The sequence below is a fragment of the Gymnoscopelus microlampas genome (genome assembly GCF_963454915.1).
Source record: "Gymnoscopelus microlampas genome assembly, chromosome: 4".
Lineage (NCBI taxonomy): Eukaryota > Metazoa > Chordata > Actinopteri > Myctophiformes > Myctophidae > Gymnoscopelus > Gymnoscopelus microlampas.
The window spans coordinates 31,131,125-31,149,244 of record NC_139941.1 but is presented as its reverse complement, the minus strand read 5'-3'; the positions used below and the strand labels follow the sequence as shown (position 1 = coordinate 31,149,244).

Sequence of the window (18,120 nt, the reverse complement as noted above, 5' to 3'; positions counted from 1 at the left end):
AATGCAATCCAGGGCTTTTAGGAGACTTGTTTTTCTATTTAGAAAACTTCAAAAAACTAACCTGGCCTAACCTGATGAACCCTTTCTGCTCAGTCTAATTAGTTTGACTCGGGAGTGACTGTTTAAATCGGGCCTTCACCCACCCTAATCAGCTGAGCTGTATACTGTGATTGGTCTACTTTACTTAGGGGACATCCTTCATCATATACAGACATGTTCTAGACAGCAGGCCTCCTCAGTGCCATTCCTGAACCAAAATCAACCGTCGTTAACCTCTTACCTGTTTCACACTTAACTGGATAACATTACAGGCTTAACCTTTTTGTTATACATTTTGGGGTTTTGGAAGATGGAGCATTAACTCATTAATCCATGCTCTTGGGACAGTTTAACTGAGTGAATTAAGGAATGTTATTAATCACATATGTGAATGCAGGGCAGGCCACATTCTCTAATGGCATCTGTTAACCACATGTCTATTAAGGCATTCTCACAGCTCGGATAGTTCAGTTTGAGAATTACTTTGTACTGTTCCTATTGGGTTACTATGATATAAACCACTTGCATTTCTTTAAACTAATCATCCATTGTGTCATTAAATGTACTGACAATTTGTGTACAGATTTCTCAAACTGCTCAACCTATTGTATGCCTTGGAAAAGGGACATCATTCTCAAATCAATACAAGCATCAATCTCAGGCCGCCAGTATGAGGAGAACATCACCTTCACAGAGTGCCTGGCAAAGGATGTTCTTTCTTCAGCTGGAATAATTCAATGTGCAACATATTCTACATGGCCATCCTTGGGTCCATCCTCCATGTGGTCTGATAAGGGCATACAAGCATAGAAATATACACAAACAAACAATTAGTCCTTTACATAGCACAGTGAAAAGCATCAATAAATTAAATGGGGTCCCAAAAACATTTGCAAAAAATGTCATCCGGCTACATGGGAACCTATTATGTTTTTTCTTTTTTCTTTTGCTGTTTCCATTCCTCAACACTACTCACTTATCTGTCTAACGTAAAAGCACATTTTATTTTTCATTGTCCATGGGGCAGAGACACATATGGCCCTGGGTTTGGCTACATTACAATATAATTACAAGTTGAAAGATAATTGTTCAAGCAGCTTGCCTTTTAAAAAAATGTTCTTTTAACGGCTTCAAATAAAGTTGTCTTGAAGTTATTTAGTCAGATTTGGCATCTTAAAGCACTTTCACTTTGTCTCTCTGACACAGACAGAAAAGCTGATTCATCCAGGCACAGAAAATGATCTCATCAGTACCCCAACCTCCTCCCCCTTTCTCTCTTCTCTTCACAGTACACACACACACACACACACACACACACACACACACACACACACACACACACACGCACACACTCCCCCCCCCCCCCTCTCTCTCTGTCTGTTACTTTTTAAACGAAAACAAGGCTCCACCGCGCATCTGACATTCAAAATCATGCTGGCAAACGGTTACGACCAGCACTACAGTAAAGTTATTAAATTAAATAACGGAGAGTTGGTGCTAAAGTTAACGCTACGGATATAAACGGATATGTTTGCATGCAACAGACAGTGGTGTAACTAAGTCTACATTTACTCAAGTACTGTACTTAAGTACAATTCTGATGTATGTTTTACTTTACTGGAGTGTTTACTATTTTCAGCACTTTTACTTCTACTCCACTACATCTCAGAGGCAAATATTGTACTTTTACTCCACTACAATTATTTGAAAACTTTAGTTAGCCTAGTAGTTACTTTGTTTGGATTATTATTACAAAACAAGAAAACATACATTAACCACTTCAGCCCTATATACAACCATTAGTGAATGGAAATAGGCCATTTGGAAATAGCCAATCTACAAGCTCACAATGCATGGGGATGCAAAGCATTGTGAGCTTGTAGATATGCTATTTTCAAAATAATTATAGGCCTATACATACATTTAAAAACTTGTGAAATTAAACATTCTGCATAATGAATACTTTCTACTTTTGGTACTTTAAGTACATTTTGATGCCACCCGTGTAGGCTACTTTTACTCAAGTACATTTTGAATTCCGGACTTTTACTTGTCACAGAGTATTTCTACATCATGCAGTATCGATACTTTTACTTAAGTAAGAAACGTGAGTAGGCCTAGTTTTACCACCATGGGCAACAGATCACGCAAGCAGCGCTTCGATTAGGCTACTATGTTTGCAGTTTGTTTCTCCAACCCCAATAAATATGTCCCTACAACACCTCTCTGACATGAGTAGCCTTTGTTCTCCAAGTAGTGAGCTTTTTATTAGTTTTTACAGTGGGTGTGAAAGATCTTTAATTTAATCGGAATATCGATTTATAAAATGGGCCTAATTGAAATATATGGCCTCTAGCTGACCTCTTCTATTCTAGGGCCTATTTGATCTTTCAAACAGACTAGTGAAGTCCACATAGTCCCACACTCGAGTCGAGGTGGTCATATATTACAATTGATTATTAGGCTATAAATACGCCGTGGTCACATAATTGCCCTAAACAAGTTATGACGGACCTTCCTCATTATGAAAATGCGTGCTATGCCTGAAAATAAAATACTGTATATCCTCCTGCAGTCTGTCTGTGGGAGTGTGGGTACCAATGTTGCCAGATTTTGCGAGATAAATAAGCAACCATGTCTAGGAAAACAAGCAGAGCAAACTGTAGGCCACATGAGCACTTTAACCCTATACATTGGCTATTTTCAAATAGCCGATCTACAAACTCACAACACCGATTTTCAAATAAAATCTTGGGGGGAAAGGGGAAAACGTGGAATAGTTTGGAATATTTTAACAACGCAAATCTTGTATGGGGGTCCCTGGCACAAAATATTTTTTGATGGGGGGGGGGGGGGGGGGGGGGGATTAATACATATTAATCACAAGCCCAAATAAGCAGCCACACTTTAGAAATAAGCCCAAAAAACTGCAACCCGCAACTACCAATATTTACAAGCAACTTTACAGGAAAAACAAGCCCAAAATCACTTATAATAAGCGGACATGGCAACACTGCCAGTATTCCGTCAGCTTTATCTTAACAAGCTCGTCAAGTGTGTCTTCAGTAAGAATAGAACTTCCGGTAGTGGGACTTCAAAATAAGAATGCCACTCTGACTCATAATTACATGTTTTTCCAACAAATATAATGAAAAAGCACTTTATAACTCATTAGGAATAATTTTGTGAACAATACAAAAAAATAATCATAAAGTGGCCAATTAAGAATACTTTTTTGGAGTGATTTGGGACAGTGCAAATTAAAATGCCATCAAGTAGGTTAGGGCTAGGTTTACAGAAAATGATCTACAACAACAATTTTACATACCACCTGCCAGTTGCTTCTTTCGTTATTGAATATGTGTTTTATTGGCAAAATGTAGTCACGCTTTAACAAATCAGTATCACAGTTACTGAACAAACAATGCTAATAGTTATTGTTGGTTACTATCAGAATATAGCCTAGAGAGCTTTAACAAAATAATAATAATTATTATTTTATTTCAGACAGACATAACACATAGCAGTTGGCAAAGGGGAACAAATTGCTGCTGTTTTACTTCATATTGGAGCAGTAGCTGGGGTCCCATCATCACAAAATATGACAATCATGCAAAGGAAAGCTAATAACTTTAGTAAATATTATTATATTGTTATATTTTGAATTCATATTTTCACACACATGTCAACAACAGCTGGCTTATGTAATTATGTTGTTATTTTTTGCATTGTCCCAAACAACTATGGCTAACAAAATATATAGGCTAGACTATTTTTAACTGGCCACTTTTAGATTTTCTTTAAAACAAAAAAAGGGATAATTGTTAACAACATATTCATAAGTGCTACAGTAGCAATATAATTGGAAAGCACTGTAGTAGCACTGCTACTACAGTGCTATTCAATTATATTTGCTATTCGTCAAGAAACCTGGCTGAAGCATTAAACATGTTTGGCAATTTTGCTCTAGCCCAGTGGTTCTCAACCTTTTCAGGCAGTGACCTCCCAAAATAATCATATTTGAACTGGGGACCCCCCACCCTGACAAGCACGTGGAATTGTTCAGGCATTACATTTAGTTTCACTCGGTTCCACAGATTGATATTGTGAAAATAGCAGATCATTTATATTATTTGAGCATTTTGGCCAGTGTTTAACCAATTTTTAGTAGGCTATAGTTTGTTTACTTTTGACTGCATGGTCTTTTTTCATTTCTTTCTTTTCTTCTTTGTCTTAAAAGTCCTTAAATCGTCACTTCACTGTCAACTGGGGACCCCCACCCCAAAATCACGTGTTTGAGAACCACTGTTCTAGCCCACTGGCGCCCAACCGGAATCACATGCTTGTGTATGTACAATTTGACGAGCATGTTAAAGATGATTTAATATGACGGTACACAGGGGGTTAAGTTTTTCCTCTTCTACCGGGCGTTCATCCCTCATAATGGGATGTGCCGTAGAATAGACCGACCGCATCGCTCTGCTGGTCTTAGCTAGAGCGGGTCAACAAAACATCCAGTGCGAGAGAGGCGGCGCAATATGGGCTGAGCCTGTGCTATGATGAGGAACGATGAACTGGGAGGCTGTATCACTAACCTTACTGGTCAGTGTTGTGATTTCACCAAGGAGCCAGTGGTTTGACTGGTCACCTTCAAAGGATATGGTAACGCGTGGATTTTTCAGGGTGTGGGGATTCACGACCTGCCACATGGAATAGGCCGACAAATGGGTGTGTGTGTCGATGTAGTCTACTGATAACGTTGCCGAGAATACCGATGTGATGTTCTTCTCCCGCACTGTGAGTTGGCGATGCGCTCATTAAAGGAAACTGGTTCCACGCAGGCATCCGGAAAACGCATCCACGCGCCGTGGCTGGCTGTCCCGCATCCCGATAATGCAGCTCTGACAATACACGGCATTCCTTCAAGGAGCTCCACTACAGATATACCGCACATGCAGGGTGTCATGGGTGCGTCAACACGGTTATTTCGCTCCGATTTGACAACGAGGCGCTGGACAGCAGTTTTGCAATGAGACGATCAGGAATTATTGGTAGACTGTATTGATAGGAGGCTATTATTCCGATCAAACATGGCTGATCAGAGTAACATCCAGTCCGCTGCTTCCAAGAGTATACGGCCCTTTAAGTCGAGTGAAGAATACCTGTATGCCATGAAGGAGGACCTGGCCGAGTGGCTCAACACCCTTTATGACCTAGATATTACGGCGGACACCTTCATGGAGGGTCTGGAGACGGGCTGTGCCCTCTGTCGGCACGCCAACAACGTGAACCGCGCCGCGGTGGACTTCCAGCTGGAATACCCGGAGGCTGCACAGTCTATGAAGATGCCCTGTAAAGATGTGGGCTTTCAGTCGCGCAACGTCGTCCCCGGATCGTTTCTGGCACGGGACAATGTCTCGAATTTCATTGCCTGGTGCAGACAGGAGCTTTGGATCAAGGATGTCCTGATGTTTGAGACCAACGACGTGGTGGAAAGATGCAACGAGAAGAACTTTGTTCTTTGCCTTCTTGAGGTGGCGCGTCGCGGGGCCAAGTTTGGCATGCTGGCTCCCATGCTGATCCAACTGGAGGAGGAGATCGAAGAGGAGATCCGGGACCAAGAAGAGAGCTTGCGGACCGGGGACTCGGTATCACATCATGCTAACATTACAGAACCAAGCGAACAGAGCCCACCCAGCAGGTGTTTCAGTCGGAAGGAAAACAGTGACACTGTCGAGGATCTACAGGAGGATCCAAGCCCGTTCCTCCACTGGCAGCAGCAGCAGCAGAAAAGAGTTCTATGTGACATGAGAAATTTGGACGAGTTGGTGAGTTGGGGTCCTAAATATTAGCAAGACGGTAGCCAACAGTTTACATTGTCAATTTATCATCAAAGCTTATCTCTGTAGATCTAATTGGATGAATTACAATAATAGGCCCATAAACTGTACTCTAGTAATGATTGATATAAACATAATTGTGGAAGTGCTCTTCCAATTGCTCCATATTGCATTAGATGACTTTAACCTTATCATCTGATTAAGTGAATTCAAGTCCACTGACTTGCACCTGATGATTGCAGTCTACATCTGGAGTCTTATACTTATTATGCTATGAGTTTGGCTTTAACATCATCTGGTATTCTTGGATCTGGTACTGGGCAATATAGAGCAGCTGATAGAAGATATAAGAATACTTCCCACAATAAAACACAGCTGTGTCAAAAGTGAAACACCTCTGAAAACATCTCATTGCTACAAAGAAGTCTTGCGCCCTGCAGCTATCTGGCATGTTTCTGTTTGTGTTTAGGCTAATTCCACTCCACAGGTTGGGTCAATGCAATGTATATTTTGTACTCAATTCCTCACATTCTTCAGCCCTGAAAGGTCACAGCCTCAGGTAGACTCTCATGAATTCCTTCAAACTGAAATGTCTACGTAGCCTGTAAAGTGGTTGTTTTCTTGCAGCTCTCAGTGGATAACCTGGTTAGGCTTGTTGCAAATAGTCTCCTGGTTTATTTAGTCCTTAAAGCTAATTTAACACAATATGCTGCAGGCACAGGAGAAACCCATCTGTGTGTAATAGCTCCTCTATATCCAACTTCAACTTTAAACTGCCACATAGCCACAGGGCAAGACTCTATTTGCTGTTTGGCTATAAAACAAATATTTCCTATACCCTTGAATTGGATCCATCACCCAAACCTGCGTAATTTGTCTCTTTTAACTGGCTGTCCCCCACTGGGACCTGCCAGACATAAGCGTGTGAGCATGAATGAGACATTGTGAGAGATAGCACAACTCATCGGCAGACATAGACCAGCAGAACACGTGCTCGGTTTATGAGTGGAGAGGAGTTAATATTTTGGTGCGGATGAGAGGAGCGGGGACAATGTCCGCCTTTCACGCCAGAGATGTGAGGCAAAGCTTAGAGGGGGGGCGGAGGGGGATGAGAGACAGTCAGCAGTCATACTCATGCTGGTCAGGCAGCAGAGCGGAGCAATTATTGTGTGACCTCGGTGCACAGAAATAGGAAAGGAGGGAGAGCATGTGGAGGAGGGAAGCACACTGTTTGTATCCAGCCTTTTTGTAGGTGTCTGTCTACACACTCATATGACTGTCAAAGTTTGCCATGGATTCTGTCCAGCATGCAAACGGATGAACTTCCTAAAGAGGAATGTTTTAGTCTTTCTCTCCTTTTCATGGTGTCCTGACCAGTGACCACCAGCTCATCACCCCCCCCCCCCCCCCACACACACACACACACACACACACACACACACACACACACACACACACACACACACACACACACACACACACACACACACACACACACACACTGACTCAATCACTCACACTGACTCAATCACTCTCTCTCTGTCTCTCTTTCACACAGTCCTGTATAGTGACAGCGAAGAACAGAGACTGTTGATATGCCTTGATCCACTTAATAGATTGCACATTGAACCCTCATGCATATTGATCGCACTGCATTCCTTCCGTCCCCGTCTAGCTGAACAAAAAAGAAAAAAGATTGCCCTGCGTGCTCCTGACAACAGTCTGTATCAGCCACATGAATCTCTGGGAGTGAGAACGTCGGTACTAAAACAAGGGGAAAGAAGCAGCGATATCTAAAGAATTACAGTTACTGTGCTGCTGCACGCTATTTGCCCTAATAATGGACCAAACCATCTTGTCTATAGTGTTTGTGATCATCTTGAGATTACAACATCCTGTATTTGATTTGATTTCTTTTACTTTTTTTCCCTCCTTGACCTTGTCTGGGACAAGGATGGTCAATGCCACCCAATATCCGATTACGGACTGTAGTATGTCAACTGCAGAACTACCCGGATGAAAACATATTTTTTTAAAGAGGATTTTGTTCCAATCAATATCTGATGAATGGGGAACTGAACCAGCTTCTGTCTACAGGGTATTCAGCCTGTAGTTCTTCCTTAACCTCAGTTACCAGTTCTCTACACTTGCGACAACCCATTTCTCTAGTATAGCATGTTGTCTTGTAATTACTAGAACCCTCGTTGCCAGCAGTCATGAGTATCCTAATGGGAGGGAGACGAAGAAAGTTGACAGGCTTAGTGATATTTTCATTGGTCCTCGGCTGTGAGACTATAGGTTGAGTGTCGGTATGCAGAACAGCCAGTCATGCAGGCAGTGCCACTTTCCTGCATCATGTGGAATGAATTGCTTGTCAGTACCGGATGCCTAGGCTCCTTCTCATCTACCGCTTGTAATGCTATCTTTATGCATGCATGATAGCTTTATGCATGAGGAAGTAGGGCTGGGCAATATGGATAAAATCTAATATCATGATATTTTCCACCAAATACTTCAATATCGATATTGAGATGTAATATTGGGGATGACTATTTGTGCTTTCACAAAATATTCACCTAATACGTTTTGGGATAAATAATCATCAGTAATGACAATAAAATAACCAAGGGGGTAAAGGCAAATAATAGAGGTAGGCCTAAGTTCAGAACATTACCTCACTTTGCTGTAGCAGCCTTTTACGACTAAAACCTACTATACTTAGTGAACTAAATTTAGTTGACCACGGTTGGCTCTGTACTTGGTCTGCTCTTTTTCCCTCTCTGCACCAAATCTCTTCACCGAAAATAGCCAATCTACAAGCTCACAACGCATCCCAACACACTGCATTGTGAGCTTGTAGACGTGAATGTCACCCCCAGAATAGGGAAAGACCAGGAAAAGACAACAATTATACCATATTACGACATTGTAGTACGTTATCCAAAATTCCAGACAAATATATAGTCCCATATCACAATATTGATATATTGCCCAGCCCTTTGACGAAGCTTTCTCTTCTAAATCTACATGGCATTGATACAGAATTTCATTCATTTGTTTTTGTTCTTCTTTTTTGAGAAATCTTAATCTTAATTTAGATTAAGTGTCAACGTGACAGGTTGTGAGCTTGTAGATTGTCTATTTTTGGCAAAGAGATTTGGTGAAGAGTGGACCAGTGTACCAAGTACAGTTGGAACTCGGAATAGAGGGTTTAAGTGTTCAAGAGTATGTAACATTATTGATGAAATGTCATTTTTAAAGACATCATCTGAGAGACCATTTAAGCAGTTGATTACCTTGCCACAGCACACAGCAGATTAAAATGCCTGGTGGAAAATATGGGAATGGTGCTATGATATAAAAAATATATAAAATGTACAAGTTCTTTCAGAAGAGACAATTATGTGCCTGTTTGGACATTCCAATCCAATTTGAACAAAAAAAAAGAAAGTGATCTGTTTGGCAATCTGTTCAGCACCAAGCGCAGTGCTTCACATTTCATTTTCAACAGGAGAGAAAAACATCACATGAGATGCTGTCATGCATATTTATTTACTTAAATTCTAAGTCAACATTTGGTTTGCTGTAACTTGCATTAGGATATTTAGCCAAGGCAAATGACACACACTTGGCTAAACATATTTGAGCTTTTCAGCAGTGGCCCAGATCTCCCCAGCAGAATGGTGGCATGGTGTGGCATATACGTGTTTTCTGTTCTGTAAATTGTCACCGTGTCCAGGACTTTACCAAGCAAAGCCGGTTAAAACTGTCATCATTTTGCCATTATACAATAGCTGTAGGTTTCATGGTGTGTTTAGTAGTGAAGTGTTCTACCTCATTTATGCCCTGTCTTACGACTACAAGCTCACAAAGTGTTGCTTCCACAACGCATTGTGAGCTCGTAGATCGGTTATTTTCGGTCGTACGACGATGCATAAATCAGGCTTTATGACACTAATCTTCCTTTCGCATTCACTGAGGAAATAGAAGTATAGCGTTTGTGTAATAGAATGATGGCCTTTATGAGCATACATTTCCAGGCTCAAGGTGGGACGTTGGGCATATAGAACAAGTTTTAGACTTTGTTGTGCAACATGGCCTACATCGATTTCATTGACTTACTCTTTCTTACCCTCAGTGCAGGTGGCCTGTCGAGCAGGAATGGTGGTTCCCTGTATAGGTGTGACATAAAAATTGATGTGTATCTAGTGACTAGTTCCTGTTCAGTTCCTGTTTACTTTCCTGGTTAGCATAAGTGCTTATTTAAACATGCAGCCTAGCGGCAACCACTGTCCTACCAATACGTTCTTACTCATCTAAAGATACATAAGACATGACTTTCCACTCAGGGATAAGGAAGTGACTGGTCTCACTCATCCTGAGGTTTGCAGTTCCTACAAAAATAGACTTTTCCCATAGACCGACTTATCCCCAGATAAGCTTTCAATGATAGTCTTATTCTGAATCGCATTTTCACACTCATGAAGTGGTATTTGTTTTATATAGAAATAGTACAGGCAGCAGTTGATTTATATTCATATCTCTACACACTGTATCTATCCCTTGTTTTATTAGATTTTCTAAAGCAGGCATATTTCCTCTACATGCAGATTGTGATAGTGATATCAGACTGACCCCATATGCCACAAGAAGCCACAGGCAATAGTTCTTGGCAGTCCATATATACACAAAAAACTTTTTAAATAGACATGTCCTTGCAATATAATGTCTGTTGTTCTTTCAGCTGTGGACCATGAGTGCAATTAGGCCCTGGGGTTACTGTAGTTGCCTTGATAAAACACATACACCCAATTACCCATGCAGTCTGACATACACTCATGATAATACAAACTATACTTACTGATCCCCCTTAATGGAGGCTTGCATTGTTCACATACTTGCTGCATGCATATAGCCAACTATATGTGAGGTCTTTGAGCATGCAGACGCAAAGACAATAAGAGCAGACCATTGGAGCTTTTTGCACTGAAAGGTTGCATTGTATCATGCATCCTTTACTCCTCGTCTCCTCTTCTTTGGATTCACTCGTATGAAATGGCTCATGTGTCTTCACCCTTGGGCTTCATCATTCATTCCTTGTCTGGTTCATAAATGTGCAATAACCCGCATCTCTCTTCTCTTCCCTTCCCTTCCCTTCCCCTCCCCCACCTTTTCCCCCTGGAGACGATAGAGTGGAGGGCAGAACAGTATGCCTTGTTGGTGGCATACTGAACAGAATAGACTGCCAACACTGACAGTAATGTTAATCTAGGCCTTCATCTCACCATAAGATAGACTGATACTGTTGAATGTAGACAGGAAGAATCACAGGCATCAGAGAGAAAGAGAGAGAGAGAGAGAGAGAGAGAGAGAGAGAGAGAGAGAGAGAGAGAGAGAGAGAGAGAGAGAGAGAGAGAGAGAGAGAGAGAGAGAGAGAGAGAGAGAGAGAGAGAGAGAGAGAGAGAGAGAGAGAGAGAGAGAGAGAGTGAACATGTTGTGGAATATGTGCTCCATTAGCCACATGGTCCAATTCATGAATTCAGCAAAAAAAAGGAGACAAAGCCTGGAGTGCCTTTACTGTACACTCTGCTAAACCAGACTGGAATAGATTTTACACTGTGTGTGAGAGGGTGGGAGAATGTGTGTGTGTGTGTGTCAGAGAGAGAAAGAGAAAAAGAGAAAAGTAGGTCATCATGGCTTGCATTGGGCCAGACCCGTACACATTGCTGAGAGAACATGGCATGCCTCACAGTGTTTCTCCATCTTTTGTCACACACAGCTCATGGAAGTGTTTAGACTAGACGTGGGCTAAATTTGAACGCTGTATGACCGTCTAATAGTTATTTTTACCCACTTGGTTATGCACAGTGCCAGCATAGAATGGTTGTCTCCCTCTCTCTGCCTGTCCTTTGTTTTTCTTCCATGCAGCAAGATGCACATGTAAACAGCTGACTCCACACTATAAATATTACCTGCTCTATTCCTTTATTGCAGCGTGTGGAGATATCTGCTTTGTAATCAGCATTATCGCGCATACTATTGTTCAAGTATGCATTTATCTAAATGGGGTTAGACTGATGTGTCTGTGCATTTTGTTTTTCTGCAGCTGTCCTCTGATTCTCTAAAATGGTCTCAGGTGTAGAATGAGATGACAGTCCCCAGAAGGCCATCCACTCATATAACCTTGTCCCAGTGACAGCTGTCACTCTGGTATTGATAGAGTGCGGAGATTGAGTTCAGTGCTTTTGAGACATATCAGACACATCAAACAAACTGATAATTGGGTTAGCGATCGGCTGACTGAAGGAGTTCTCATCACATGATAGTATTGCAGTCTCTTATGGATGGCATTGGTTTTCAGTGTTGTCCCCCAGCAGGCTGTCTATCATGTGGCCCAAAGATAAGCATCGATTTTAAGGGATAGGTTTTCCTCAGTAACAGTTGAAACCTGCCCTTGAGCTGCGTAGCTATTTCATAATGGCAGAACACAGAGCTTTGTGTTGTCTATGAGCTGGCTTTGTAAAGGCTTTTGTAAAGGTCGCACTTCCAAGGCCATAAAGGAATGGTGTGAAACAATCGCTGTATTCTTCCTTTCATTTCAATGCATATGTACTACCATTATTTATGTCCATTCTATCAAAGCATTAACATTAAGACTTCACCCTGAGGCCTTTGTCCTAATGGAGAATTCAGCCCTGTTCTTCTGACCAGTCTCTGCAGGCCTAGCCTGTTGGTTTAGTGTACAGTACTTGTACCTACACTCTTCAATTCAGGATCCAGACCCTACAGCACTCTCTGCTTGCCAGACACTCAATGTAATTATAACAGCTTCTGATCACAATTTTCCTAAAACCCTCTAGTCATATGGGTATTTCATCCATTTTTCCATGATATTGCACAGTCGGTCTTCTGTGCTATGAGGTCAGTGGTTTGATAGGAGAGCAGCAGGAGAGCAGGCTATGTAATAAAACCCCACTCACCATGGGTGCACAGGCTCTGGGAATCCTTAGTTGTGGTTAGTGAAGTAATACCCCCCGAAGATCCAAAAATGCCCCCGCCCCCACATCCCTTGCTTTTTTGCTTCCCAGATTCTTTCCTTATCTGATGGTAAGGATGTTTTGTCTTGGAAATATTCCAGACACATTGCAGATAAACTGAGCAGACTGAAACAAGTATCTTGTTCTGTGCTATTTCATGTAACTCACCTGTGTACTGCAGTTGGTGTTGGTCAGATAATCCCCTCATTGTCTACTTTTAGCCTATCCCAGAGATCTCTTAATACATGAAAAATAAAACCATGTATTGAGATGTCGGAATGTTCATTTGTATTGTTAAAGTTTTGCAGTGACTACTACAGTATATATGCTTTATTACTAGGACAGTTATCATCATACCATTCCTACAAACAAGTTACAGCAAGCTAGCAATGTCTTAAGAGTTTTAAGAGTTAACTTACAGGTGAAGCTGGGGTCACACACTCCAAATGCTGCAGCTTTGTTATGTGTTCATGTGGGTGCCCACATACTGTCGCAACAATGATATATTTGAATGAACCTTGCGCAAGTTGACACACAAAGTTGACATATTAGTATGCAGTATACATTCATACACATATACAGTATACACAGATGAATGTGCTTTTTAAAAGGATTTCAAACATTATATACGGTAATACTCAACTCAACTCAAACTTTATTTATATAGCACATTTACAACGACTAAGGTCGAACTAAAGTGCTGAACAAGAACATGTTAAAAACAAGCAAACAGAGCAGAAGAAAAACAAATTAGAACAAAATAAAATAATGAAAAGAAACAAACAAGTTAAACAGATCACAACAAGAATAAAACAAAAACAGCATATCGGCCCGGCCGGTGGACCACGTCGTCACGCTCATGTCACTATGACTCAGCCATAACCATATAAGGAGTTCCCAATACAGCTACGCCCAAATATGTAGTCAGTTGTCTAACCGCAATTGTCTTGTGGCATCAGGTGCAAACAAATCAGTCAGCTCCATATATGGGGACAAAAGGGGGAATGCCTACTGTATATGGCCTAAAATGGACAAGGACTGACAGATACAGAGATCTCCATATATGGGCATAGGATCGGCGGTGCGACGTAGGTGTGAGGGTGAGGGCCAACTCAAGACGCGAGGGCCGCTATGCGGCCCGAACCTCTAACTTTTTAAATGTCTGTCTGTCTATCACTCACGGGGGTAACTCGGCAAGTGTTCAACCAAACCTGGCGTGTTTGTCTCATAAGACTCGAATGGCAATTTGATCGGACGAATGGTTACGAATATCTATCGGTCTGACCGCGGGTCTGAGGAGGACACACCGATTCTGCAGAGGACACACAGATTCTCTGTTATGCATCGGCTTCCCTGATTTGCCACCCCAAACCTTCACGGATTGGCGGAGCATCACGTCATGTTTGTGCCGCTTAGCCAGTATGAGTTCCTCAGGAGGAGGAGTCTGTGGAATATGCTATTATGAATTGTAGTTGCTACCATAGGTGCTACCATAGGGCAAGAGAAAGTATGTTGGATGAGCTGAGGGAGGTGGGAGTTGAAGAGGTGACTTATACAGATAATTAGTGCACCATAGGATAACACAGATGTAAATGTATACTATAAAAGAAACCGGTTTGTGCGATATATTGTAAGTAGGGGCACTCGGATAAACAGAATAAATAAATAAAAAAAAGATAAATATAAATGATAATCATAGGTATTTGAGCCTATGCCAGACTCTAATCAAAAGGTGGAGGCTGGGGTGGAGGAGGCAGCAAGCAGAAATGGTCAGGCAGCAAGACCAGCAGAGACCTAGTGAATACGAAGCCGTATTTAAAGGAACCTCTTTGCTAATGCGTGAGCTGTGATTGGAGTATGAATGTGTGACGTAATGACCAGCAGCGCTGTGAATGGGGAATAGAAAGCTGATGTTCACATCAGCTGACTGACAGCTGACGACAGCTTTGGCGTGCAAGACTTCCGTGTCCTGCATGAACTAACGCTATGCTTCATTAAAACCCTATAAAGAAATAGAAACAGAAATGATGAGAGCTGGGGTCAAAGGTGAAGGAAGCGAATGAAAGTAACAGCAGGAGGCAAAATGCAATGTGTGTGGAGCTGACAACGAGTATATCAGATAACAGATAACAACGGGTGGGGCATGTAATCCTGCTATGCCTCGTTCCCGGCATGCATGGCCCCGAGTAGGCCTAATTAATTTAAATAAACAATGCCTTACATTATTAGAACATCCATGCATGTTTCCACAGTGTCCAAAATCACAATACCCACTTTGTTCTACCGTTTAATTTGAACTAGAGTTGAATAACCTGGACTGAGAGTTTTTGAATATGATGAAAGTTTGAAGCATTCATCAATATGGAGTCTCTTAAATTCTCAAAGTTTGGCTGATGTTGTCTTATATAGGCTAGACACTTATTTTCAAATATATACCGGTAAAGGAGTTGCGTCCCGGTAATTTATATTTATTTTGTGTCTGTGTAAATGAGGCAAATGTGCCTTCAATGTACTGTATCTCCTTCTATTATGTATATATATATGCTTTGCTTATCTAGAGTTTAAAAGTATTATCTAGCACCAATGGTGCAAAAGTAAGGTTTCCAGCAATAGGTGAAGCTAAAGATATTTTTGGCAGCTTAAATGTGATTTCATTTGTTTCCAGATTCATAGGCTACCATGAATCAGCACATTACAATTACATGATTTTTTTTCAATGGTGTAAGAACCCCCAGTTTGAGAAAGCTGAACATCCAGTAAAGCAGAGATTATGTTTTGGTAATGTAAAATAAAGCTGCACAGTGCACACTCTTAACTAGCCAGTGATGTTTAACATTGCAAATCAGTATACTCCAACAAAAGGAGGCTGAACATCATTCTCTCTCCCACTCCTATTTCCTCTGTGCATCCCTTGGGTTTGGGACAACCCTCATCTTTGGCCTTATCTCTACCATGGACGGCCCCTCAAATATCTGTAGGTCCGGAAGGAAGGGAAAGAAGAGATTATGATTACCCCCAAGTTCTGTTGACTCACACTATCACATGCACGGCAGATATAATGTATCAGAACAAAAACAAACAAAATAAAAGATATATGTTCTCTAAATGTACGCTGACCCAACAGTTTAAAGGTTATATCCCAACACTCTCTCGTTGTTTGAAATGATCAAAGGCAATGCACTTCATCATCTGCATGTCATTGTGCACACACAGTGATCTTCTGATAGTCACAGTAGATTAAGAGTACAGGGGTTTGCTCACTGTGCTGTGGATTGAGTTGCAGTTCGTTCTTCTCTTACTCTCTCAAACATCTGCAGCGCTTGGTGAAAAAACGTCCCCCATGTGACCAGCATACATCCATAATTCATCCTTCAGTTTTTCGCAGTGTTCCAATTCCACTTCCGCATGTTTACTGCGTGACCTTACTCTTCTCCACCCCCTCGACGGTTACAATTCTGTTTATTCTTACACTAGTGTGTTTGCATGTGTCCCTGCTCTTGATTTATTGAAGACATGGGAGCTAGCCAGCTACACGGTTTTCACACAGAGATAGCACGGTAGTTCCACAAAGTCAATACGTAAAAGGTTGTATTATTATTATGTTATTATCACAGACATTCTATAAGGTTTATCTTTCCGTGCTGCACTGCTCTGCCACGAGACACACTGTACATGACTAACTCCTGGCTGGAAGAACACGTATGATCTCAGCTAAAAGGTTTTTGGGGAGGTATTTAGCAACTTTAAAGAGAGGACTGAAAGGTTCTACTAAAGAAAGAATGAAAAAAGAAAAAGAAAGAAAACCAAATGTACTGGTAAAAGGGAAGGGTGAGGATGTGTGTGTCTGTTGCCATGGGGATCTTTCCATTAACTCACCGGCTGGGGTTTTTCCCAAGCAGGGCTCAGTCCACCTACAGACACAAGACAGAGGAGACTTGAGGAGAAAGAGAGCCAAATGTCAGTGAGACAAAGACAACTAAGACCAGTAGAGGTCTAGTGAGAGACTTTGTAGGCCTAACTGGTAATTCATGGGCTAAAGAGATGTAGAGGGGCAGATAGAGATGAAAAGACAGGTGGCAGAACAGGATAGAAACTTGAATCGGGGTAGGCAAGGAAGGGAGACCAGAGAGGCAGGTGAGATGTGGAGGCTTAGCCCTTCTCTTTAATTAGCATGGGACATAAAGGGTGCTATTTCAGGAAAATGACAAGCTGCCTCCTTAATCTTCTGACTATGCCATAATCTGGAAAATGTGCCGTTTTATGACCGGCAACACCCCAAACATCCTCAACCCCACGTGTACACTCACAACATTTTGTTACGGGGCCAGAGCTCTGCTCTGGAACCGTATTGTTATTGGCAGTATTCTTCTGCCACTTTTCGCAGTTCTGGCTGAACCGTGCAGTCGCTTTTTACGAAACTCGGCCATATGGTAGATGGTCATGAAAAACGATCAAAAAATAATTCTCACAATCTTTCGTCAAAAGGTGGCGCTATAGCACTCAATTGAAAGTGCCAACTTTGAACAGGTACAACTCATGCCCTGTTTGACCTACAGCCATGAAACTTCGATACACACATGCGTCTCTTCATGCCCGACAACTTTCGTCGTCTGACTTTTGACCTCTGACCTTTAGATCGCCCACCATTTTGAATTATATGAAAAACAGCCATTGGCTCATAACTTCTGCATTTTTTTCACTTATGGAAAATCCGTTGGAAATGTTTGTAGGCAGAGGTCCAAAGTTCAAGTGTTAAACGTTTTGTGCAGATTGCTCAAAAATCCCAGGAGGAGATAGATTTTAACTATTACAGTTTTATGAAAATTATTCATCTGTGCCTAAAACATACATGCAGACTCACATTTCTTTGAAACTTTGCAGAAATGTACAGGGTCATTCCAAATATCACTGAAACCAATCTTACTCCAATTGGCCAAAAGGGGGCGCTATAGCAATTTTTTGAAAAGGCAGACTTTAAACAGGCATAAGTCATGCCTCGTTTGGCCGAAAGTCGTGAAACTTGCTTACACATGTGCCTTGACTCATGAGGAACACATCTATCGCTTTGACCAGTAAGCTCCGCCCGTAGATTGTCCGCAATTTTGAGCAGTTTGAAAAACACTTAAACCCAGGATTTTTCAGCTATTTGCGTGAAACTGTATCATCTCTGTAATCTCCTTTTTCATAGTTCCTTGTCTGTTGGT

At 41.6% G+C, this 18,120-nt stretch overlaps 1 protein-coding gene across 1 annotated transcript in view; it reads left to right on the top strand.

Annotated features, from left to right (window-relative positions):
* The first annotated feature begins 4,504 nt into the window (after nucleotides 1–4,504).
* gas2l1 (growth arrest-specific 2 like 1) overlaps nucleotides 4,505–18,120 on the top strand; it is a 40,540-nt gene continuing 26,924 nt past the window's right edge. The window contains exon 1 of the mRNA XM_084056109.1: nucleotides 4,505–5,867. Coding sequence (XP_083912235.1) covers nucleotides 5,130–5,867 — 738 coding nt within the window. The 5' untranslated portion in view covers nucleotides 4,505–5,129. The remainder of the gene's footprint in view (nucleotides 5,868–18,120) is intronic.